This window comes from Mus musculus, chromosome 16 (genome assembly GCF_000001635.26).
Source record: "Mus musculus strain C57BL/6J chromosome 16, GRCm38.p6 C57BL/6J".
In the NCBI taxonomy this organism is placed as follows: Eukaryota; Metazoa; Chordata; class Mammalia; order Rodentia; family Muridae; genus Mus; species Mus musculus.
In genome coordinates this window covers 56,736,451-56,761,970 of record NC_000082.6, presented here as the reverse complement: position 1 = coordinate 56,761,970, position 25,520 = coordinate 56,736,451, and the positions used below count along the sequence as shown (strand labels likewise).

At 39.0% G+C, this 25,520-nt stretch overlaps 1 protein-coding gene and 1 pseudogene across 2 annotated transcripts in view; one reads left to right on the top strand and one right to left on the bottom strand.

Annotated features, from left to right (window-relative positions):
* Adgrg7 (adhesion G protein-coupled receptor G7) overlaps positions 1-25,520 on the top strand; it is a 71,398-nt gene that overhangs the window by 34,036 nt on the left and 11,842 nt on the right. Inside the window, exons 8-13 of one of the 2 annotated variants that reach the window (NM_172825.3) lie at positions 24-131; positions 9,454-9,620; positions 11,409-11,564; positions 13,938-14,050; positions 19,369-19,712; positions 21,792-21,888. In NM_172825.3, coding sequence (NP_766413.2) covers positions 24-131; positions 9,454-9,620; positions 11,409-11,564; positions 13,938-14,050; positions 19,369-19,712; positions 21,792-21,888 — 985 coding nt within the window. Of the gene's footprint in view, positions 1-23; positions 132-9,453; positions 9,621-11,408; positions 11,565-13,937; positions 14,051-14,320; positions 14,619-19,368; positions 19,713-21,791; positions 21,889-25,520 lie in introns of those variants that run through there. The other variant, XM_011245899.2, reaches the window with a different exon arrangement.
* On the bottom strand, positions 2,827-3,699 carry Gm15693 (predicted gene 15693; annotated as a pseudogene).

Genomic DNA, 25,520 nt, shown 5'->3' with positions numbered 1-25,520 from the left:
ATTCTAATTTCCCTTTCTTACAGGATCTAGTAATTCTCTGGTTTCTGGTAGAATATTGATTAACAAAACTGCAAATGGACTCAACCCAGACGGACAGACCGAACTTCAGATCTTACTTAATACTGGGGAAAGTATGTCTTGAACCTTGTTTGCATTGTTTTTTAAAACACACTGAATCCAAACAATTACTAACTTAAAAGTCCATGAAGGGAAAAACAACCCTTGTTTAGTTTCACACCTAATAATTTGGTTTGTCTTTAGGCTCTGATGCAGTAATCTCAATGATACTATTTCAGGTCACAGAGAATTCTTCATTTCAAAACCACAGATAGAAATATTAGTGCCAGGTACCCAAGTCTGTATTTCTATGAAACTCTCGCAGAAGTGTTCCTTACATTTCTGTGTTGTAAGAAGGCTCAGTCACAAACTCTGCACTTATTTCCTCATGGTGTGGCACTCATGGAACCTTTTATATAACTGGGAAAGTTGTCATTTAGTGGTAACAATTGCACTACCATCTCTAGGCCCCTCACAGTCTTGCATGTGGCACGATATCTTGAAAGAGCTGTATTCTAGAAGTCTAATGAAGCTTTTCTCTCCCAACAACACTGCCAATCTGGTGTTCCAAAGAACATATTTTCATTTATGCAAACATTTATTTGACCAAAATGTAGGAAAAGTGATACTATTATGTCTGATACACTTGCAAGAATCTAAAAAACAGAGCAGATTTTATTCAATTGCACAGTTTGCTAAAAGTTTATCTCCCTGGTAGTGTGATGCTTAATAAATAGGAGTGAGGCACAAGGGTTCAGATAAGCTAGAAGCAGGGTGACTTGGCATCAGGACTGTAAACTCCAGTTGGCTGCGCACTGTTGAGGAATGTGCAATGTTTCAATGTGAGATGTTAACTGAAGAAGCAAATGTACAAAGGCAAAAAGATGTGCAGCCTACAGAACACTCCACATCCAGTTCTATCAGGAGGCCTTGGACTTGTATGAGTGTCATTCCCAAAGGAATTCAAGTCTTGGAAAAGTCAAGCTTCCATTTGTTGTTCCCTGAACAATGGAGACGAAGTTAAGCCAATTTCTTTCTTTTTTCCAAAAACAACTTTATTAGGTATTTTCTTCATTTACATTTCAAATGCTATCCCAAAAGTCCCCTATATCCTTCCCCCCCTCTGCTCCCCAACCCACCCACTCCCACTTCCTGGCCCTGGCATTCCCCTGTACTGGGGCATATAATCTTTGAAAGACCAAGGGCCTCTCTTCTCATTGATGGCCGACTAGGCCATCCTCTGCTACGTATGCAGCTAGAGACATAAACTCTGGGGTTACTGGTTAGTTCACATTGTTGTTCCTGGTATAGGGTTGCAGATCCCTTTAGCTCCTTGGGTACTTTCTCTAGTTCCTTAACTGGGGGCCCTGTGCTCCATCCAATAGATGACTGTGAGCATCCACTTCTGTATTTACCAGGCACTGGCATAGCCTCACAAGAGACAACTATATCAGGATCCTGTCAGCAAAATCTTGCTGGCATATGTAATAGTGTCTGGGTTTGATCATTGTTTATGGGATGGATCCCTGGGTGGGGCAGCCTCTGGATGGTGCTTCCTTCTGTCTCAGCTCTGAACTTTGTCTCTGTAACTCTTTCCATGGGTATAAATAAGGCTGCTATGAACATAGTGGAGCCTGTGTCCTTATTACAAGTTGGAACATCTTCTGGGTATATGCTCAGGAGAGGTATTGCTGGATCTTCCGTAGTATTGTGTCCAATTTTCTGAGGAACCGCCAAACTGATTTACAGAGTGGTTGTACAAGCTTGCAATTCCACCAACAATGGAGGAGTGTTCCTCTTTCTTCACATTCTTGCTAGCATCTGCTCTCACCTGAATTTCTGATCTTAGCCATTCTGACTGGTGTGAGGTGGAATCTCAGGGTTATTTTGATTTGCATTTCCCTGATAATTAAGGATGTTGGACATTTTTTCAGGTGCTTCTCAGCTATTTGGCATTCCTCAGTTGAGAATTCTTTGTTTAGCTCTGTACCCCATTTTTAATGGGGTTATTTGATTTTCTGGAGTCCAGCTTCTTGAGTTCATTGTATATATTGGATATTAGCCTTCTATTAGATGTAGGGTTGGTAAAGATCTTTTTCCAATCTGTTGGTTGCCATTTTGTCCTATTGACAGTGTCCTTTGCCTTACATAAGCTTTGCAATTTTATGAGGTCCCATTTGTCAATTCTTGATCTTAGAGCACAAGCCATTGGTGTTCTGTTCAGGAAATGTTCCCCTATGCCCATGTGCTTGAAACTCTTCCCCACTTTCTTTTCTATTAGTGTCAGTGTATCTGGTTTTATGTGGAGGTCCTTGATCCACTTGGACTTGAGCTTTGTACAAGGAGATAAGAATGGATCAACTTGCATTCTTGTACATGCTAACCACCAGATCACAGCCATCCGTTGGACTGAGCACAAGGTCCCCAATGAAGGAGCTAGAGAAAGAACCCAAGGAGTTGAAGGGGTTTGCAGCCCCATAGGAGGAACAACAAAATGAACTAACCAGTAACCCCAGAGCTCTCAGGAACTAAACCACCAACCAAAGAGTACACACGGTGGAACTCATGGCTTCAGCTGCATATGTAGCAGAGGATGGCTTAGTTGCTCATCAATGTGAGGAGAGGCCCTTGGTCCTGTGAAGGTTCTATGTCCCATTGTAGGGGAATGCCAGGGCCAGGAAGTGGGAGTGGGTGGGTTGGTGAACAGGGAGCAGTGGGGAGAGGATAGGGGGGTTTTGGAGGGGAAACCAGGAAAGAGGATAACATTTGAAATGTAAATGAAGATAGCCAAAGAAGCTGGTGCTTCATTTGAGTGAAAAAGGAAAGAATTAAACTTAACTGATGCTCAAAGATTGTCTAACACAAATATTTAGTCATGAATTCATTATCGGCTTGGCATTTCCTGCAAGACATGGTAATAAGTGTGCTTCTTACGAGAGAGGAAAATGGGACACACTCTCTGGAGTGGAGTTGGTGTCAAAACAGGACTCTTCTGGTTTAGTTTGTATTATATACAGTTAAGTTTGTTCAGTGTCTGGTCCAGTATCTGATATAAGCCCACGTTCTCTTTTTTGGCCTGGGTAAGTTTTTTTTTTTTCTTCCAGATCATCGATTGTCTTCTTCAGTTTAAAAACTGTCCTTTCTGCAGACTCAGCCTCCTTTAGCTTGTCAGGCAGAAGCTTGATTCCTTCTTCATATTTATCCTCCTTTTCAGAAACAGCCTCCAGTGATTTCAGATTGTTAGTTGCATTCATGAGCCCTTCCTCCAGGTCGACACACTCTAGTTCAGACACCTCTGCCCACTCCTCTGCTCTCTCCAGCTCACCTTCCAGGATGACCAACTTACATGAGCAGCCTCCTTATACTTGTGGTCAGCCTCCTCGGGGATAAGCTTGGTTTCTTTGAGCTGCATCTACTGGATCTCCATCTTTTCCTCATCTCTCATGGCTTGGTTCTCTATCACCTTCATGCCTCTTTCACTCTCATCAGCAGCCTTCTCTGCCTCTTCCAGCTTCTGCAGGGCTGTGGACAGTCGCTCCTAAGCCTGGTCTAGCTCATCCTCCACCAGCTAGATGCTGCCATTGAAAGCAGCCACATCTCCTTCAGCTTTCTCTTACCGCTCGCACTTGCCATCCAGCTCGCCTAAAAGCTAGGGATACCTAAGGTGAAATTCAGACCATGTGAAGCTCAAGAAGAAGGAAGTGTGGGTGCTTCGATCTTTATTAGAAAGGGGAACAAAATACTCAGAGGAAATATGGAGACAAAGTGTGAAGCAGAGACTGAAGGAAAAGGCCATCTAGAGACTGTCCTACCTGGGGATCCATCCCATATACAGTCAACCAAACACAGACATTATTGTGGATGCCAAGAAGTGCTAACTGACAGGAGCCTGATATAGCTGTCTCCTGAGAGGCTTTGCCAGAGCCTGACATACACAGAGGCAAATGCTTGCAGCCAACCATTGCACTGATCATGGGGTCCCCAATGGAGGAGTTATAGAAAGGACTGAAGGAGCTAAAGGGGTTTGCCACCCATAGGAAGAATAATATCAACCAATCAGGACCACCCCCCCCCCCGAACTCCCAGAAACAAAACCAACAATCAAAGAGTACACATGGAAGGACCCATGGCTTTAGCTGCTTATGTAGCAGAGGATGGCCTTGTTGGACATCAAAGGGAGAAGAGGTCCTTGGTCCCATGAAGGCTCAATGCCCCAGTGTAGGGGAATGTGAGGGTGGGTGGGGGCGTACCCTCATAGAAGCAGGAGGAAGGGGGATAGGATAGGGAGTTTCTAGGGGGAAATCAGGAAAGGAGATAACATTTGAAATATAAATAAAATACCCAATTAAAAAGAAATCAAGAGGGTCCTAGGATGCAACTCCTGGTGGAGTACCTGCTTACTATATACAAGGTTCTGCATTCAAGCTCCAGTTCTCCAAAGAAACAAAGGACAAACTATAGAGCAAATGTAGACCCACTAGATACACTGACATTCCTAAGTACAGATTTTGGTATGTCTCAAGCCATAAAACATTAAGGAACAGATTCCATAAGATTAAAGGGAAGATGTTCTCAACTTAGATAAAGAGAAAACAGAATTCCATCTAGCTTTCTTTGCATTTGTTCTACTGTGTTTCTTTACCTGGATAGCTAGACATTTTTATCCTAAATCAAAACCCATAAAATCTTTCTGATCAATAAGAGAAGAGCAAACAAACATTTGAGGGAAGAGCAAACATTTGGATCAGTAAGTCATGGAATAGGAGATATGTGCTTAACAAATACAAATAAAAACCAAGAGCAAAAAAAAAAAAATACCCCAATATTGTATCATGAACTTTCAAGATATAGAAGGAAAAAATGTCTCATACTTATCAGGCAACAGCTAATAAAACCAATAATATACTTGAAAAAAACTTAAGAATATTTTAGGTAAAAATGCAAGTCTATAGCATACCATTTGTGTGCATAGATAAAACATCCCAATTATAGAATTTTCTTTTTTGTATATAAATATGTAACAAAAGTTTAGACACAAGCATGAAGCAAACACATACCAATATCAGGAAAATGGCACGCAAGTTGCAAAACTGTAATACTTGTTCACAGTATTAAAGCTTGCAGTACACACAGTAGGCCCATTATATTCATGGATTCTATACAGAAGTTGTGGATTTAGAATATTTTCTTTTTTTTATTGGATATTTACATTTCAAATGTTATCCCCTTTCCTGGTTTCTGCTTTGGAAACCACCTATCCCATCTTCCCTTCCCCTGTTTCTATGAGGGTGCTCACTCACCCACTCCCACCTCCCCACCCTGACATTCCCCCACACTAAGAAGGACCGAAGCACCCACACTTTGGTCTTCCTTCTTCTTGTGTTTCATGTGGTTTGTGAATTGTGTCTTGGGTAGTCTGAGCTTTTGGGCTAATATCCATTTATCAGTGAGTGCATACCATGTGTGTTCTTTTGTGTCTGGATTACCTCACTCAGGATATTTTCTACTTCCATCCATTTGCCCACGAATTTCATGAATTCATTGTTTTTAATAGCTGAGTAGTACTCCACTGTGTAAATGTACCACATTTTCTGTATCCATTCCTCTGTTGAAGGACATCTGGGTTCTTTCCAGCTCCTGGCTATTATAAATAAGGCTGCTATGAACATAGCATGTGTTCTTGTTATATGTTGGAGCATCTTTTGGGTATATTCCCAGAGTGGTATAGCTGGGTCCTCAGGTAGTACTATGTCCAGTTTTCTGAGGACCTGCCAGACTGGTTGTACCAGCTTGCAATCCCACCAACAATGGAGGAGAGTTCCTCTTTTTCCACATCCTCGCCAGCATCTGCTGTCACCTGAGTTTTTGATCTTAGCCATTCTGACTGGTGTGAGGTGGAATCTCAGGTTTTATTTTTGTTTTTGTTTTGGTTTGGTTTTGGTTTTTTGTTTGTTTGTTTGTTTGTTTTTGCATTTCCCTGATGACTACAGATGTTGAACATTTCTTTAGGTGCTTCTCAACCATTCGAGTTTCCTCCATTGAGAACTCTTTGTTTAGTTCTGTTACCCCATTTTAATAGGGTTATTTGGTTCTATGGAACCACCAGACTGATTTCCAGACTAGTTGTACAAGCTTGCAATCCCACCAACAATGGAGGAGTGTTCCCCTTTCTCCACATCCTCGCCAGCATCTGCTGTCACCTGAATTTTTGATCTTAGCCATTCTGACTGGTGTGAGGTGGAATCTCAGGGTTGTTTTGATTTGCATTTCCCTGATGATTCTCCAACAACCCTAAACATATTTCCACATTAATATAAGGCACTAGCCTGCCAAACATGTTTTAATTCTTTGTTCTCTTAAAAAAGATAGTAAAATGAAAAGAAAAAATAATCGAAATAACAGGGAGAACTGACCAAACAGTAACCAGAAGGAGAAATTTTATTACAACCATTCTAGAAATTGAAGAGAAAGTAGATGGAAATAATAAGCTTGATTTCTGTATATATTTCTAAACATGTATAACTTTATTTGAATATTAAAAGTGTACATTGTGAATCCCTTTTAATCATTTGTAAAGTTAATGGAAAAGTGACTATCCTCGGTTCACAAAATTGGTAGCTGCTAAGAGTGGGAGAGTCATTGTTTTCTAAGGTTGTGTGGCCCATGGTGGCTGGACGACTCTGCAGTGGATGTCAACACAGCCAGGAGTGCATGGGCAGCTCAAACTGAACTTGGTGGGTTTGAGAAGCAGGCAAGGGCAGAAACTGGGCAGTCGGGAAATTATAGTGGATCTGGGAGGAGTTGACAGGGAGCTCTTGGTAATCAAAATTCATTATATGAAATTCTCAAAGAGACCACTAAAAAGGAAATGCATCTTCATTTTTTTAAAATAGAAATTATGTACGACTGACAGTTCCTGATCACAATACAATAAAAGAGCAGCAAATGTTTTTGTCAAATTTAGAAATTTTGAAGTGAGAAGTCTATTACAGAAGAAATTAAAGTGTGGATTTCAAATAATTGGAAAATTAATAGCAATAATACCACATGTCACTGTGTAGGATATAGATAAAATTGTTTTTTAAAAAGTGTTTACTGTTTAATTTACTAGAAAATGAAATAAATTAGGGAAAGGCACCTAAACACTCATCTGAAGATCCATAAAAGTAACACACAGAAGGCTATGAGTAAGAATAAATTGAGGGTATAAGTGAAGAGATTTAAAAGTTAACAAATGCTAGACTTGATCAACAGAATGGAAAATAGATTCTGTGAAAAACAATGAAATAAACAAGTATTTAACAAAGCTGATAAGGTGAGGAGGAGGAGGAGGATGGAGAAGGAATAGCTAAACATGTAGAGAGTTGGACGTACACAAGATACAAATATGAGTATTCATAAAAAATTTTGATTTTGTAAAAGATGCTAAAAAATATTCTAGGACTAGGGGAGGACCGGCCAAGAACTCTAATTTTTAAGACAGAATCTATGTGCTCATATGGATTTCTGTTTTATCTCAAGTATGCTGTTTTATTTAAAAAAAACATAGAAATCCAAGGTACTGGCTTAACACATGCATTTTGGTTTTTTTTACTTTTTATTTACATTTACAAGTGTTTTGAGACATTTATGCATGAATACTGTATTTAAAAGATTGGTTTGCATCCATACCTTTCCTCCCACCAACTCCTGCTATGTCCCCTACCCCTTCTCTCAGGTACAGTGGGAGACCATGTCTCAGGAAAGTAATATGGAGAAGGATAGAGCAGAACACCTGATGTCCTTTTCTGGCCTCGGCATGCATGTATGGGTGTGCACACTCACAGATGTGTGATGAACCATGTCATATACACATAACACCGCACATTAAAGATATGCACTTATTATTTCTTCTGCTGTGTTGTATGTGGCTAATAGCTACGTAAAAGGGTTAAGAAGTTTTCCTCAACTAGTTCATTTTGAGCATTCTCATAGCCATGCAGGTACAACTTTCACTGTTGTAACCCCACAGGGCCATTAATAAACAGCTGATTCTATTCTCTGACGTCCAAAAGAAGTGCTTCACAATGGCCTTCCTGCTCTGAGCTAGCTGGTGCCTAACAGTCAGAGCAGAGACGGTGAGGCATGCCTGTGCCAAGACCTCCATCAAAGCTTCCTTCAAATGTGTTGCCTGGTGACTTAAGGCATCTGCTCTGTTGCCACAAATGGAGGGCAGCCCTTATGGGGGCTTCTGTAGGCACAGTCACCTTGACAGATGGTAACCTTTTGCTATTTCTTGCTCAGTGCTGTACTAGCTGGAGGAAGAAGAAGCTTCAGTTGTGTCTACCCACAGATTCTGCCTCCCATCTTACTGCATAGAAAGTGAGATGGTTATAAATGAGGCAGAATAAGCAGACATATATCATCTCCACATAGACGATAGATAAGAAAGGGGAACATCGGGAAGAAATCTACGGGAAGGATAGGAGCAGTTTGCCAACTGGAGGGTCACATATGTTCACAATATCTCTTATAGCCTAAAAGCCTAGACTGGTCTGTCAAGGTTTTCACACACATGCATACATAGAGACAGACAGACAGACAGACAGTTACAAGCCCCAGAGAGTTTTACCTTTACTTATTGACCAATTATCAACTAGTTCCCATAAACCTTTCTTGGATTTAATTTGCTTTGGAATTCACGTATCTCAGGTAGACACATCTACTGGATAATAAACACATTTATTATATAGGATATTACAAAGGATGCGTATGAGAATAAGTACAAGGTGAGGTTTGAATGAAGGGATGCAGAGTTTTCACACCCTCTCTGGGAGTGTACCCCACTCAGAAAGCTTCACACGGTCTGCTGTTCCAAAGTTGTCTGAACTCTGTCCTTTGAGCTTTCCATGGAGGCTTCATTGCGTAGAAATAATTGAACCATAGGCAAGAATGTGTAAATGGATTTGAACAGAGAATATGATCTAATGGAATTGGGAAATAAATGGAATAGGGAAATTCAACAAGCCCATCTGTGTACACTTCTATTCAACTCTGTCAAGTATCCCTGCCTCTTGGACATGAGGTAAGAGCTTTACTTCGATGGGATCTTACCATTTACCAGATCAGAAGGGTCAGAGAGTTTCCTGATGGCCAGCTTCAAATGAAACATTCTAGTTCCCATGTATTGCATTTTGCAAGTAGTTATGAATCAAGAGCTGTGGATAGAAATGGTATATATGCACTATGTAACATCAGGGTAATATACTGCAATTAAGTAAAAGCTCAGCCAGTGAATTTTTTTCTTACCCTGCCTTAAATATGAAGGAACCATGCAGTTCCACAATGATTGAAACTTTACTTCATTTACCACAGAGTATGTCTGTTGATTTTAATATCTGCTTTTTTTCTCCATAGATAGAAAATCATGTGGTTTTATGGTGTATCAAAACCACAAACTTTTCCAATCAAAAACTTTCACTGCTACATCAGATTTTAGTCAAAAAATTATCTCCAGCAAAATAAATGAAAGTGAACAACAACGCCAAAATAAAGTTTCTGTGGAAATGGTATTTAATCCTACGGTAAGTTTTTCCATGAATGGAAATAAAAATTCTGTCTACTCTTTTTTTTTTTTTTTTTTTTGAAAAACAGGAATTTATTTCAAGTGTTTGAATATATTGGTACATACATAGTTCTTCTCAGGATGTTGCTAGGATATTCTAGACAAAATAATAATGCTACTTGTCTGAAAAAAATCTTATTTTTAATGTGGGAGTAGTAATCAGGAATGTGATTATAAGAAGAAACAAAGTAATTAGAATCAACTTGCTTTGAACAAAACTTCCTATAATCCCAACTGACAGATGTTTTTATTTTATTTTTTTTATTTTTTTTTATTACGTATTTTCTTCAATTACATTTCCAATGCTATCCCAAAAGTCCCCCCCCCCTCCCCTACCCACCCATTCCCATTTTTTGGCCCTGGCATTCCCCTGTACTGGGGCATATAACGTTTGCCTGACCAATGGGCCTCTCTTTCCAGTGATGGCCGACTAGGTCATCTTTTGATACATATGCAGCTAGAGTCAAGAGCTCTGGGGTACTGGTTAGTTCATAATGTTGTTCCACCTATAGGGTTGCAGATCTCTTTAGCTCCTTGGATACTTTCTCTAGCTCCTCCATTGGGGGCCCTGTGATCCATCCAATAGTTGACTGTGAGCATCCACTTCTGTGTTTGCTAGGCCCCGGCCTAGTCTCACAAGGGACAGCTATATCACCATCCTTGCAACAAAGGCTTGCTAGTGTATGCAATGGTGTCATCGCTTGGAGGCTAATTATGGGATGGATCCCTGGATATGGCAGTCTCTAGATGGACCATCCTTTTGTCTCAGCTCCAAACTTTGTCTCTGTAACTCCTTCCATGGGTGATTGTTTCCAATTCTAAGAATGAGCAAAGTGTCCACACTTTGGTCTTCGTTCTTCTTCAGTTTCATATGTTTTACATATTGTACCTTATATCTCGCTATACTAAGTTTCTGGGTTAATATCCACTTATCAGTGAGTACATTTCATTTGAGTTCTTTTGTGATTGGGTTACCTCACTCAGGATGATGCCCTCCAGGTCCAACCATTTGCCTAGGAATTTTGTGAATTCATTCTTTTTAATAGCTGAGTAGTACTCCATTGTGTAAATGTACCACATTTTTTGTATCAATTCCTCTGTTGAGGGACATCTCTGTCTATTCTTAATTAAAAAAAAAAAACTGGAGGTTATTTTAATAAAAGAACTCTACAGAATTTTTTTTTTTTTTTGAGAAGTCTTTTGAGCTGGAGAGATGGTTCAGCAGTTAAGAGTACTGACTGCTCTTCCAAAGGTCCTGAGTTCCCAGCAACCACATGGTGGCTCACGACCATCTTTAATGGGACCTGTTGATCTCTTCTGGTGTGTCTGAAGACATCAATGGTGTACTTATATACATAAAATAAATAAATCGATCTTTAAAAAAAAAACTAGCCAGGAAAATTCTTTTGAAGTATTCATTTAAATGTTTGTCTTATCTAATTTTCTGACAAACTAAAATAGAAAATTAATTTGATTCTGTATCCTCACGTACTTTCTTTGGTTGGTTGGTTGTTTATTGTGTACTAGAGACAAACTCACTATACAGCTCTAGCTGGGTATGAACTTGGAGCAGTCCTCCAACCTCAGATTCGCAAGTACTGGGATTCTAGCTTTACAACTTTTTATGCCTTTCTTCTTCCCTCAGTCTATAAGAGTGCTTGGTATGTACTCATTTCTCTTGGGGCTATCTAATCCTATCAGAGGTTTCCCTATCCAATTAATCATTAAATGTGCCATCAACTCACAGTATGACAAAAGAGAACTCCGGCTTCACTCCTATGCTTGTGTCTACTGGAATTTTTTAATAAATGACTGGGACACACAAGGCTGCCAAAAAACCGGGAACACCACAGAATTCCTCCGTTGCAACTGCAGCCACACGACCAATTTCGCTGTATTGATGGTAAGCATGCGCAAAACAATCAATCTCTTTTGAGACAAGGCTTTCCCTTATACACAGGTCTAGGATACATCAGCCAAGGACACCGTTGAGGTATTATTTACATAGATTGTAAATTCAGATAAAATAGGAAAGGGGATAAAGCGATAGGGCTAAAAAGGAGCATGCTCGAAAGTAACAGAGGTCTTGGTTGTTGTTTACCATGGGGTTTCAGGACAGACAGACAAGTTTAGTTTAGCACTGTGTTTGTAAGCATTGAAAAGATGCATATGTGGGAAGAAGTTGGCACATTCCACTAGACAAACTGTGTTAAGAGTGAGATCCTTATGGAGTGGAACGCTTTAGTACATACCTGGCCATATGTAGGCCACTTGGATTTCCTGAACCTCTTTCCATTGCAGCTGTCCTAATTGCTGCTCTTGCTGATATGTAGAAAAGAAACAGCTCTTGAATTCTTTACGTCTCTCCGATAGGTTCACTCTCCATCCCTTAAGCTTATTAACCATCAGGTATCCCTGTACAGGGCCAGAAGCTGATCTGACATATGCACCTCTGGCCATTTTCAGAAGGTCTCCTCTACATGCCAATTCTGAAAAACATTCTTATAAAGCAACGTGTTGGTTTGAATGAGGACGTGTGTAGAATGTTAGAATCAAATATTAACAGGGGTAGCTACTGAACAGCACTCGTTCATGAATCCCTGGAGGGAAAACCATGTTTTCATCCTGCAAGAGCTGACATGTGGCCAGGTTTAGGATGGAGATTCACAGAATACACTGACACAGTGTAGACAATCAAATAGAACTTTATTTTCAGACATGTTTGAGACAACTGTATCTCCCTCACTTTAGCTGTTAAACCTTTCTTATTTTGGTTGATTTTAATTACTTCTTGTCTAACTTACATTGAGAGCAGATTTTCCTATCAGAAGACACTAGCAATAAAAATTTCCATTTTTGACTTCAAGTCGTATTAGCTATGAAGATTAGCTTGGATGTTAAATGATACAGAAAGCTTTGTAACAGTTATATATAAGCCCCCCTGTTTCCAGGTGAGGCTTCCCCAACCTCTCACCAATATCTGCCTAACCACAGTTGTAAAACTTTTGAGCTGTGAAATTTGTCAAATGAATAGTTGAATTGCAAATTAAGCCAAATAGACTCTGAAGGAAGAGCTGACATCTAAGATCTGATGATCCATGTTGTCTGTGATTCTTTGCGCATTGAATATGGATGTATGTGTATATACACATAAACACATGTGTATATGTGTATGTATATATGCATACTGCCTTGACACTTTTCTTTTAAATCAAGATTATTATTTTTATATTTTTCCTACAAAAATAATACATATGGATTGTATAAGGAATAAAAGTTTACCTCATAAATAGAACTCTATTTGAAATAGAAAATGTTTGTAATAAAATATGTGTGGATTAGTACATATAAATACACACACATTTATATTCAGGATTCAAAGCATATATAATCACATAAAATATACTTTAAAACATATATTTATGTTACATGTATGTGTGTGTGCATGTGCATGAGCGTACATATATGCACATGCCAGGGCTTAACTTGTGGAGATCAAAAAACAACTTGTAGGGGTCAGTTCTCTTCTCTGCCATGTAAGGTATAGCCATCAGATTGAAGCCATCAGGTTTGGGAACAAACACACATGTCTGCTGGGCTATCTTGCTGGCTGTCTAGAATACACTTTTATGTGCATATTTAAGAACCTGTTGGGATAGATATAGATATATTGCACAAATAAGACCTTTTTAAAAATTAACAGGATTATATGACCATCCCTTCATATTGAAGATATGCCCGAACTTTATTTTAAGTATATTATCATAGAAGTGTTCAGTAATACATGAAATCATGCAATAGCAACAGTAGACAATTCAGGCCTAATATAAACAACCCTGTCTTCATCAACTAAAGTTTTCTCTCTATATTTATATGTATTCTAACTGAATGAGATTAATCAATTAAGCCTTGACACCATGGAAGCTATTATTAATTTACCTAATTTAAGAATCTATCAAAGTTTCAGGGCTAGAGAGATGACTAAGCAGATAAGAACACTTCTAAGTTCAATTCCCAGCACCCATATCAATGGCTTACAACTACCTGTTACTCCAGTTCCAGGAAATCTGACATCCTCTTCTGATCTCCACAGGTGGCATAAATTTACCCAAACACATACATGTAAATGAATTATATATTCATTTTATACAAAGGTATATTTGGCATCTAGCTGGTTATTTTAATCGATGTAATTCCATGGTACAGACTGATATTAATATTTTTTAAAATTCCTAGGCCAGTTTATTTAAAAATCTATGTCAAATTATTTTTTCAGAGTTTCAAAAAGGATTACAAGTATCCCAAATCTCTAGACATATTATCCAACATCGGCTGTGCCTTATCCATTGCTGGTCTGGCTCTCACAATCTTATTCCAGATTCTCACCAGGTAAGAGGAATAAGGGGCTATTTTATGGGAGAAACTGCTATCCTGATTGTAATAGAAGGAAACATTCAAAACACCCATTTTACAGGCAGCATGATCTCAGAGAGGCTGAGACAGAATCACAAGTAAATACATAATTGTAAATAAGACAAAAGCTGTTTTGTGAGTCCACAGCCTGGATTGCAAAAGAAGAAAACATTGTTGAACAAAGTGGTCTTGAAAACAATTTTAAAAATGTGTAAAATGGTGAACTTTTGTTTTGTTTTTTTACAGTCGAGTTGTTATGCCCTCTCGTTCCTCCCTGCTCCTCAGGACAGTTCCTCATTCCATTCCTCTACTCCCTCCCATCTCCAAGAGGATGTCCACACCACTCCCAACCCACCCCATACCACTCCACTCTGCCAGTCATCCCCACTCCCTGAGAACTCAAGTCTCTCTAGGTTAGATGCATCTTCTCTCACTGAGACCAGACCTGGCAGTCGTCTGCTGTATATGCGTCCGAGCCTTGTACCAGCTGGTCTATGCTGCCTGGTTGGTGGCTGAGTCTGAGAGATCTCAGGGGTCCAGTTTAGTTGAGACTGCTCGTCTTCCTATGGGGTCGCCTTCTTCCTCAATTTCTCCCGCCTTTCCCTAATTCAACCACACAGGTCACAGACTTCAGTCCATTGGTTGGGTGTAAGTATCTATGTCTGTCCCAGTCAGCTGCTTATTGGGCCTCTCGAAGGGCCGCCATGTTAGAATCCGGACTGTAAACAAACAATAGCATCAGTAATAGTATCAGGCCTTGGGGCCTCCCCTTAAGATGGATCCCAATTTGGGCCGGTCCCTGAACCTGTAGAACTTTTAAAGTTTTGAATTTCACAGCTTTTTGTTTGTAAAGCAAAAATCTTACTTTAACATTTGAATAAGTACCTATAAATATATTTCTTCTCACCTTATTTTTCTACCAAAGATCTTGGGGTTTTATTGTTGTTACAGGCTGCAGGACAGTTGAAGGAGGTGGGAGCCCCCTCTGAACGCCTTCTCATTGTGCTTGGGTTTGTCTTTTGCCCCTGACTCCCCAGGACTAAGCACCACACTTGGCCCACATAAAACTGTAGCTATGAAATAAACTGATTTAGCAAGTGTTCCAATCTGGTTCTCCTCTCTCACTCCTCTTGTATCAAGATGAATTCATGATTTCTCTAGAAACATTTCTCCCTGCTAAATTCCTACCCCGTTAGATCTTAGATGTGTAGAAAGAGATTTGAATTATAAAGACACTGTTACTTATAATTCCATGTTGTCTTACTTAACAAATAAAATCTATATAGCAAAGCAGAAATAGGATACTGGATGTCTTTGTAAACCCCAACTATATATGCCGGTTTTTAATATTTTACTTTTGCCCTGAAATTCTGAGAGTAAACTGTACATAAGACAATCATCTTTAAATTCCTCACCTGTGTGTCTTCAGAATATTCTCCTATAGAGCATTGTATCAGTATCCTCACTCTGGAAATGTAATCTAAGAAATTTTAAATTATGCAATCTATAGTCAAACATCTCAATTCAGTCAGTAATCTATTACAGCTGGGTATATTTTTCTAAATCCATTTACCACCATGATTCTTTAGCCTATAATAATTCCTTTTGGTTTTTAGTTTGTTTGTTTGTTTTGGTCATTTATGACACTAAAGTCTTTGACGTATCCAAGCATTTTGAAGACTGATCTTCAGTGTAGGATTTGTTTCACATCCTCCTGATCGTTAGATTCAGGTTAAAGATTTTTAGAGTAAATACTACGTGACCGAGTCTTTCTCTGTGTGACACCACATAAAGCGCATGGCAGGAGTCCTGCTGTTATTGGCTGTGATTTTCAGTGCTGTTTACATGAGAGGCTATGTTTCTATTATCATCACAGCTCATTTCTCACTGTCTAAATAACAGGTGATTCGTGTGGTGAATTTGAGAGTCTATGATATCCCTCTGTTTTCCAACGGTCTCTCTCACAGTGAATCTGCTGAGGTCCACAGGAATCCTTATTAGAACATGATTGCATTGATGATTTATATTCCTTTTTTGCTTTCTTGTTTCCTGACTATACACTAATAAAAAGCCACAGCGAGATCCTTAGGCCATTTCCCCATGTTTCCTTGACTCTAAGCACTGTCTCATTTAGATCACAACAAAATGACTGGGCTCATCTTTCTGCCCCTCTGCTCAAATCCCTGAACTTGTCATTTCTCCAGAGTAGAATTATTTTCCTTTTTCCTCCGCCTTTCACACTAAATGTCTTTTTTTTTTTATTGATTCACTGATATTTTTTGGTTAACTGCTTAACATTACCAAGCACCATGCCAGAAGCTAAACAGTAAACTGTAAGCAAAGCAGCTCCCACTTTTGGAGAATTTACACGCTAAGGGAATAAACAAGATACTGTACAAGTATGTACAAAGTGAGATATAATACAGTTATAGATTGCAACAGGAGTACTGGAGTAAAAGTATATGCCATATAATTACTAGCTAGCTTGTCATGGAACATTAAATACCTTACATGTTTGTCCCTTCATTTGCATTCCTTCTAACACTATAGTTCAACCAATAATTATTCAGTTCACTATGGATAATTTGTAGTTACTGTCTAACTAAGTTCTTTTTCACCATTTCCATTTGTTATTAGATACTTTTTTCTTTTGTTAATATTTCCTAGCCCAATTTGGCAATCATATATACCACTAACATTTATAAGAATACATAGCTGAACAAAATAATACAGGCATTTTGTTGATATTTTAAATCTTGGATAAAATAATCTTTCTTTCATAAATCTCCCCATGACAATAACATAGAGAATACAGCAATATGCTATAAAAAGGTCCAGGCTATTTGAAAACTTCTTGTTCTCCATATAGGTCATAATTTTAAAAATTAGACAGAATTTATAACTACTGTTACTTTTTATTACATTAAAAAAATGAATTTAGGGAGGGAACATGCCACTGCATATGTGTGGAGGTCAGAGATAGCATGTGAGAGTCATGTTCCCCTTCTCCTATGTGGACGATACAGGTTGTGTAGCTGGGTAGAAAAGCCTGTGCCTGCTGAGCTCCTCATGATACTTTTGTACATAATTTCTTTGAAGACACTTTGCAGTTTTTATTATTAAATATCTCAAAAGGTGTAAAAGGCTTGAATGATCAAGAAAATCTCGACTAATATATCAAAAGGCTGAATTCTATCAATGGAAAACTCCAAGGACTGAGAGAGGTTATGGCAGAATAGTATGAAGCCATACAGGCCATAGGATATGTAGATTCAATCATTAATTTGCAGGGTGAAAATAACAAGACACATGTGGATATTAGACCTTTCAAAATCCAGGATAAATTCAGAAAAACAGCTATTGGGGAGATCTATACTCTAGAAATTCTAGAAGAAAATAGATAATGATGAGTATAGATCTTATAGCCTTCTTTAGTATAGGACTATATGCCATAGAATATAGGGCTGCTATTTGCTATTGGAGAGGACACAAGGCTATAACTGTCTTTAATAAAGAAAATGATATATACATGGTAGAGAGAATAACATACCTTGCATTTGAGGTCAATGTCATTAAAGCACATTTTTTCTCATATATATAATATTTCTCATATATATATTATCTGTACTGGCCAATATATATATGTATATATATTGAACAGAGAACACATACATGGACCACAGCATGCATATTACACACTTCTTCAATGACATACAGCACATACATACACACAGGCACACACACATGATCAAAATGATCATACTGCCTTCTAAACGTTGCTGGTATACATTGCCAGTCTGTAGGTAAAACCAGGACAGCAAAAACTGTTTGAACAAAGACATTAAGTTCATAGGAACTGGGAGTGGGGCACAGAGGAGCAATTTTGAAGAGCATTTGCATCTAGAAATTACAGCCCTAAATGCTGGAATTTCTTTGAGCATATTTCGTGTTAAAAGGCCAATTCAGAACATCTCAAACATTTTGCAGTCAGCAAGAATTTCTCAAAGTATAACCATGGGGCTTTCATCATTCAGAGGCACCATTTGGAAAAAGAATTCTAAGCTGACTTACAGAAAAGAAATATGATTATGTTCTAACATCAAAAAGGCAGTAACCATCTGCCTACTAAGAAAAATAGCATCAGTAGTAATGTAAAACACTTTGCCTAATTTACAGGTTTGTGGAGTATTTACTCTTTGAAACATAAGCAAAATAAACTTTTAAAAAACGTATCATTGTTCTATTATGAACTTTTAAAATTATATTTGGCATTAACTTAAAATTTACAAATGATGTTTAAAAATAAATATTGGCTACAAACAGAGATTTCTCTACATTCAAACATGGGTTCACCTATTAATGCAAAATTTTCTGTTTTCAGGTAGAAATGCCATGTAGACATTCTTCTGTACATAGCCTTTGTATATGTTTGCACATGCTCGAGCTCAATGGCGTAAAGTATTATCTCTCATGAGTTAGGGGCTTTATGGGGCTGGTCTGGTCTTGCTGAGCTATTTCAGGAGATGGAGTTGGGAAAATAGCTGGGATGAGCCCTCTGGGGCGTCCCTCTAGGACAGTGCTTCTCAACCTTCCTAATACCACAGCCCTTTATACAGTTCCTCATGGTGTTGATGTTGTTGATTTGCTGATGATATTGGTGGTGGTGCTGTTGATATTGTTGATGATGTTCTGTAATAGCCTGGGTTCAAATAGTATGCAAAAGCAAAGAGTGTTTTATTCTGCAGAAGTCCAGCATGCTAGCGTCTCCCATTACAAAGATAGAGATGCCCCCACTGAGCTCACAGACCTGATTTAAAGCACACTAGGGAAGGGGTAGGTGACCTCTATCTTAATTATTGGCTCTAACTCTAGGGACATTCCAGGACCATTAGTGGGGAGTGGGGGACTGGAAACTATTGCTGGGGAAGTCTGGAAACTGCTGCTGACCCATTGTCCTTCTTGTAGGCCAGGTGGCAGGGCAGCTTCTGATGGCAGGGCAGTTTCTGACTGGCTGCCTGAAACCTGAGGTTTTGTTTTTGTTTTGTATGGTTTTGTTTGTTTGTTTGTTTTGGGTTTTTCAGTACCTGACTTGCCTGGGCTTGACTGGACTTGCCCAGTTCTTGGGAATAGAGATTTAGGCCTGGTCTCCTGAACTGCCAACTTGAAGAAGCCTGTCATGGAGTCAGCCTAGCCTGTCTCAGTTGATGATGCTTTGCAGTTTCTGTGATTTTACTTGGTTATTCATATTTAATTATTTTATTTTATTTTATTTTATTTTTACTTTTAATTTTTAGGAAAATCAGAAAAACCTCAGTAACCTGGGTGTTGGTCAGTTTGTGTTCATCAATGTTGATTTTTAACCTCCTCTTTGTGTTTGGAATTGAAAACTCCAATAAGAACCTAAAGACAAGTGATAGTGACATCAATGTTAAACCTGAAAATAACAAAATACCAGAAAGTGACACCATTGAAACCCCGAATCCCTCATGCACAGCCATTGCTGCCTTGCTCCACTACTTTCTGCTGGTGACATTCACCTGGAATGGACTCAGTGCTACACAACTCTACTTCCTTCTGATAAGAACCATGAAGCCTCTCCCTCGGCATTTCATTATCTTCATCTCATTAGTTGGATGGGGTAAGTGTTTGCACCAACACTTAATTAGAAATTTCAACAAACACCCATTGGAGGTCTAACCATTCAGGGTAGGGGAAAAAATAGAGCAATCACTAAGAACTCTTTCTGTCTAGTAGCTGACTCTCCAGTGAGGGATCAACACGGGTATACTGGACATATTATAAGCTAAATCAAAGGGTTTAATTTTTAAAACATCCCTTTATTAGTTTATGCTAGATTTGGAACATATGCAATTAATCTCCTAGCTACTTTTTTATTAATTATTTATTTATATCCCTCCCATCCCCAAATGTTGCCCTCCCTCACAGTGCCTCCTCACAGACTCTTGCCCACATCCTTCTGAGGAGATGTCTCTCATAGCCTCTGAGAGGGTGCCACCAGGTATCCCTCTACTCTGGGACATCAAGTCTCTATAGGATTAGGTGCATCCTCTCCCACTGAGGCCAGACAGGACAGCAATCTCACTAAAATCAGGAACAAGACAAGGCTGCCCATTCTCTCCCTATCTATTCAATATAGTACTTAAATTCTAGCTAGAGCAATAAGACAACAGAAGGAGATCAAGGGTATACAAATTGGAAAGGAAGAAAGTCAAGGTATCAGCATTCACAGATGATATGACATTCACAGATGATATGACATTCACAGATGATATGATAGTATATATAAGCGACCCCAAAAATTCTACCGGAGAACTCCTACAGCTGATAAACAATTTCAGCAAAGTGGCCAGATATAAAATTAACTCAAAGAAATCAGTAGCCCTCCTTTATACAAATGATAAATGGGCTGAGAAAGAAATTAAGGAAATGACACCCTTCATAATAGTCACAAATAATATAAAATATATTGGTGTAATTCTAACCATGCATGTGAAAGATCTGTATGAAAAGAATCTTCAAGTCCCTGAAGAAAGAAATCAGATAAGACCTCAGAAGATGGAAAGATCTCCCATGCTGATGAATTGGTAGGATTAACATAGTGAAAATGTTCATCTTACCAAAAGCAATCTCCATCAAAATTCCAACACAATTCTTCACAGACATGGAAAGAACAATTTTCAACTTCATATGGAAAAAATATCAATTCTGAACAATAAAATAACTTCTAGAGGTATCACCATCCCTGACCTCCAAGCTGCACTACAGAACAATAGTGATAAAAACTGCATTGTAGCCAGGTGTGGTGGTGCACGCCTTTAATCCCAGCACTTGGGAGGCAGAGGCAGGTGGATTCCTGAGTTCGAGGCCAGCCTGGTCTACAGAGTGAGTTCCAGGACAGCTAGGGCTACACAGAGAAACCCTGTCTCAAAACAAACAAACAACAAAACCATAAAAACAAAAAGTTGCATTGTGTTAGTATAGAGTCAAACAGGTTGATCAGTATAATAGAATTGAAGACCCAGAAATAAACCCACCCACCTATGGACACTTGATTTTTGACAAAGAAGCCAAAATCATACAGTGGAAAAAAAGAAAGCATTTTCACCAAATGGTGCTGGTCTGACTGGAAGTCAGCATGTAGAAGAATGCAAATAGATCCATATTTATCACCCTGCACAAAGCTCAAGTCCAAGTGGATCAAGGACTTCAACATAAAACCAAATACACTGAATCTAATAGAAGAGAATATGGGAAATAGCCTTGAACACATTGGCACAGAAGAAAATCTCCTAGCTACTTTAACAGTATTTAAAGGAAAGTAATCAGAGTGATTTGTTATGAAAAAAATTCTTGAACATTATGTTGTGTCCCAGAAAAGACAAAGGGAAGAATTGTTTCAGTCCTAATCAAATTTAAATTGTTCAAGTAAAAATAAATTGGAACATTTGGTGATGAACATTGTTACTGGAAAATTAAGACATGAGAAATCAGATAGGATTGGTATTTACAGAACACTAAGAAATAGAGAAGAGGAAAATTCTACTTTAATTCTACTGCTGGCCATGGGTCAGTATATTGTCCAAAGAGGAAAAAGAATACATCTAAAGAGGTCAGATGTATAATTTACTCAAAGTCTTTTATAATTAATTTCCATCTTGGATAAAGTATTAACCTCTTCCCTCTCTTTATCACTTAGGAGTTCCAGCAATAATAGTAGGTGTGACGATTGGGAGTATTTATGCCCTGAGTGGGAACAAGAGGTACTGGGAGTTAGACTATCGGCAAGAGGAAATGTAAGTTTTAGCTCTTTAAACTTCTTTGACATAAAAGTATATGTGTTCATTGATATTCGCTCCAAGTGTCCAACTTTCACTTTATAAATGCCATATTTTATAATGGTTATTTTAAGTTCTCAAAAAATATGTTATATTTTAGATACAATAACACAGAAATTTCCTATGATATTTCCTAAAAAGGAAGTATCCACCAGATAAGTCTGAAATTTCTCATATTAAAATTACATTCTTTTGGTTAGTCAAAAAATCATGCAGCATAAATGTTATGGTCTTAGTAATCCTGTGTCTTAGTTTCTTCATCTAGAGTGTGGATGGCAGTTATAGCAATTTTACTTAAGGTTGTTATGAAGGGATGTCAATCAACCCTGAAAACATTAACATTTAAGCACTCTCCATGTCTCACTCAGGTGAACTCATTGTGTTAAACATGATTATAATAATAACTATCTCATGGAGATGGATCATATATCACAAATTCTTGCTTGGTCACCAGCATGAGCAATTAACTGTTTATATTGGACATACCTGACTGTACAGTGTTTGGTTGTTATGTGGGAAGAAGAGAAGACAGTTGAGCTGAGCTGAACTCAGGCTCCATACTTTACTTGTATTTCTCTCACCAGACAGCAGCTGTCCTGTAGCTTATCCTCCCTTCTCTTGTATCACCCTGCCATCCGTATCCCCAAATCCCACATTAACTTTTAAGCCAACTCACCTGAACAATCATAATGGCACTTGAACATCCCAGAGAAGGCTATGGTGTCAAGGGACTCATTCAAGCTGTAAGGCTGACTGCCTGGCTGGGTTTCACATCCTAGACTTTTTGTTCCATTAGATTTTGAAAGCTCTTTGAGTTTTAAACCTTAAATTTCACAGTTAGAAATAAGAGATGTGGATATCTCATGGGAGAGGTAATTTATTCTCATCACATCATTAATTTCTTACCATTAATTTTCTATTCATTTCTACCCCAGGCATAGAGCTTTCATGAGAGAGAAGCCAGATTATGTAAGTTTAGTCACACTGAACTATCACTAATTTATAGTGGGCCCTTTCCTGAGCACAGTGTTAGACACTGAGGACAGCACCAGGCCACTGATAATTACAGATGGGGGAAAGAAAAGGCTGTGTAACGTGATCATCCAGATCACCCTACTACCTTCTGCCACATACTCTTGCCATCAAAGGTTCTGATTCTCTGCCCAGAGTTCCATTTATAGGGTCCCTCACCCAGTTCTCTGACCTGTTGTTTTCTCCCCATGAACCTAGTTACCCCACTCGGGGATCCATCCCATAATCAGCCACGAAACCCAGACACTATTGCATATGGCAGCAAGGTTTTGCTGAAAGGACCCTGATAAAGCTGTCTCTTGTGAGGCTATGCCAGTGCCTGGCAAATACAGAAGTGGATGCTCACAGTCAGCTATAGGATGGAACACAGGGCCCCCAATGGAGGAGCTAGAGAAAGTACCCAAGGAGGTGAAGGGGTCTGCAACCCTATAGGAGGAACAACAATATGAACTAACCAGTACCCCCAGAGCTTGTGTCTCTAGCTGCATATTTAGCAGAAGATGGCCTAGTCAGCCATCATTGGGAAGAGAGGCCCCTTGGTCTTGCATACTTTATATGCCCCAGTACAGGGGAATGCTAGGGTCAAGAAGTGGGAGTGGGTGGGTAGGGGAGCAGGGCAGGGGGAGGGTATAGGGAACTTTTGGGATAGCATTTGAAATGTAAATAAAGAAAATATGTAATAAAAAAAGGCAAAGAAAAAAATACAAGTCAGGCCACACGCTCTTGATGCACTACCTCAGTTCTCTACACTGTCATCAGATAGGCTGTATCGTACTCTCTGATAGGAGCAGGGTTGGTGTTAACCATGGGAACTCATAAGATATTGGTGGTGAATTTTTCCAGTGTATGCTATAGAGGTTAAACTGGGTCTTTTCATATTCCATGGCAAAATGACCAAACCATTTAGCCCATCTAAAGTCTATATAAGATGCTCAGTAGACTCCACATCTTTATTATCAGTCTACATCCTGTGACCCTCTTTTTTCCTAGAAAATCTACCCCATGACTGTAGAAATTAGCCTTACTAGGACCCATTTTCCTCCTCCTCTCCCTTCCCCTCCTCCTCCTCCTCCTCCTCCTCCTCCTCCTCTTGGTCCTTCTCCTCCTTGGCAGTCTACATCTCAAGGTATGAATCACTGGATTCAGAATAACGTACATAAGAGATTCAGTGAGAACAAAGTACCACAATCCATCTTAAACTAAAGCAACAGATAGAGCGAGAGAGTGGTCCTGATACATATTTTCCTATAGAAGCTGATATCTAAGAATATGCTCCTACAGGTTTTCCCATTCTTGGACCACTGGAGATGCTTACAAACAAACATTTGGATCACTGCACATGCACAACAAATGATGGTTCTCATAATTTGTACCTTTGAGCATGTGCAGGCGGTGCTCTGTAATTACGCCGTAACAGCTATCCTCCAATGACAGATGAAAGTCAAGCGATTCTGCACATTCTTAAGATAAACTTAATCCTCTCTAATTATCTTATTTAGAGACGGAGCCACCCTGTTAAAGGCAGACCACCCAGCTACCTTTTCATTCTTTCTCTTTCTTATCCTCTCTCAAGAAAAACAAAAAATAAGTACAAAACCAAAATACACAAGAAACACAAGTACACACAAACCTCCCCAAAACTGAAAATCAAACAAGCAGAATGAAAACAAGCAAGATGCCAATAAGCAAAAAAATGCCAAAACAACTCAAAACCAAACAAAAAGTCCTCACAAATATCACTGAATACGCTATGCATTGGCCAGCTTCTCCAGAGCATGAGGCCTGACCCTAGAGTGTGGTTGATCTATCTGCTGAGACTCCATTGGAGAAAACTCATTTTGTGGCAACATGCACAAAACCTACCCAGTTTGAAGCCAAATGGAGTCTCTGGTAATTTTTTTAATGCTTATTTTTATTAAAAAATCTATATAATATGTGTCTGTGTGTATATGCTAGACAGTATTTAGGATACCAGGGCATTATCATACATGCAGATACAGGTAGAGGCCAGAAGAATGTTAGATTCCCTAGAAGCAGAATTACAGGAGGTTCTAAGCTGCATAGTGTGGTTGCTGACAACCAACCCCGTCCCCTCCCCCCTCAAAAAAACAAAAAAACCAAAAAACGAAAACAAAACAAAACAGAAAACCAGAACCCAGCAGTCAACCCCTGGGCCACCTTTCCAGACCTTGTTTTGCTTTTGTTTGTTTTTTATTTTTGTTGTTTTGTTTTTGTAAATGGTATGCTGTTCTGTCTGCTGACATTTCTTGTCTTTCCTTTGAAAACCACTCAGGACAACGATACCAGTCATCCTGAATTCTCCTCCACTCAACAGTTAAACACATTACATTATTTCTCCTTACTTTTTCCAGATAGGATCTCCTAGCTTTGCACTTGCAAAATAACCGAGGATGTTCTTGAACTCCTAATCTTCCTGCCTCTACCTCCTAAGTGCTGAGTGTGCAAGTGTGTACTACCAGCCTGGTCTTTCTTCTTCCTTTTAAATGATCTTTACCCAGACTGTTTGTTAACACCTCTCCTACTGCATGCGCCTTACA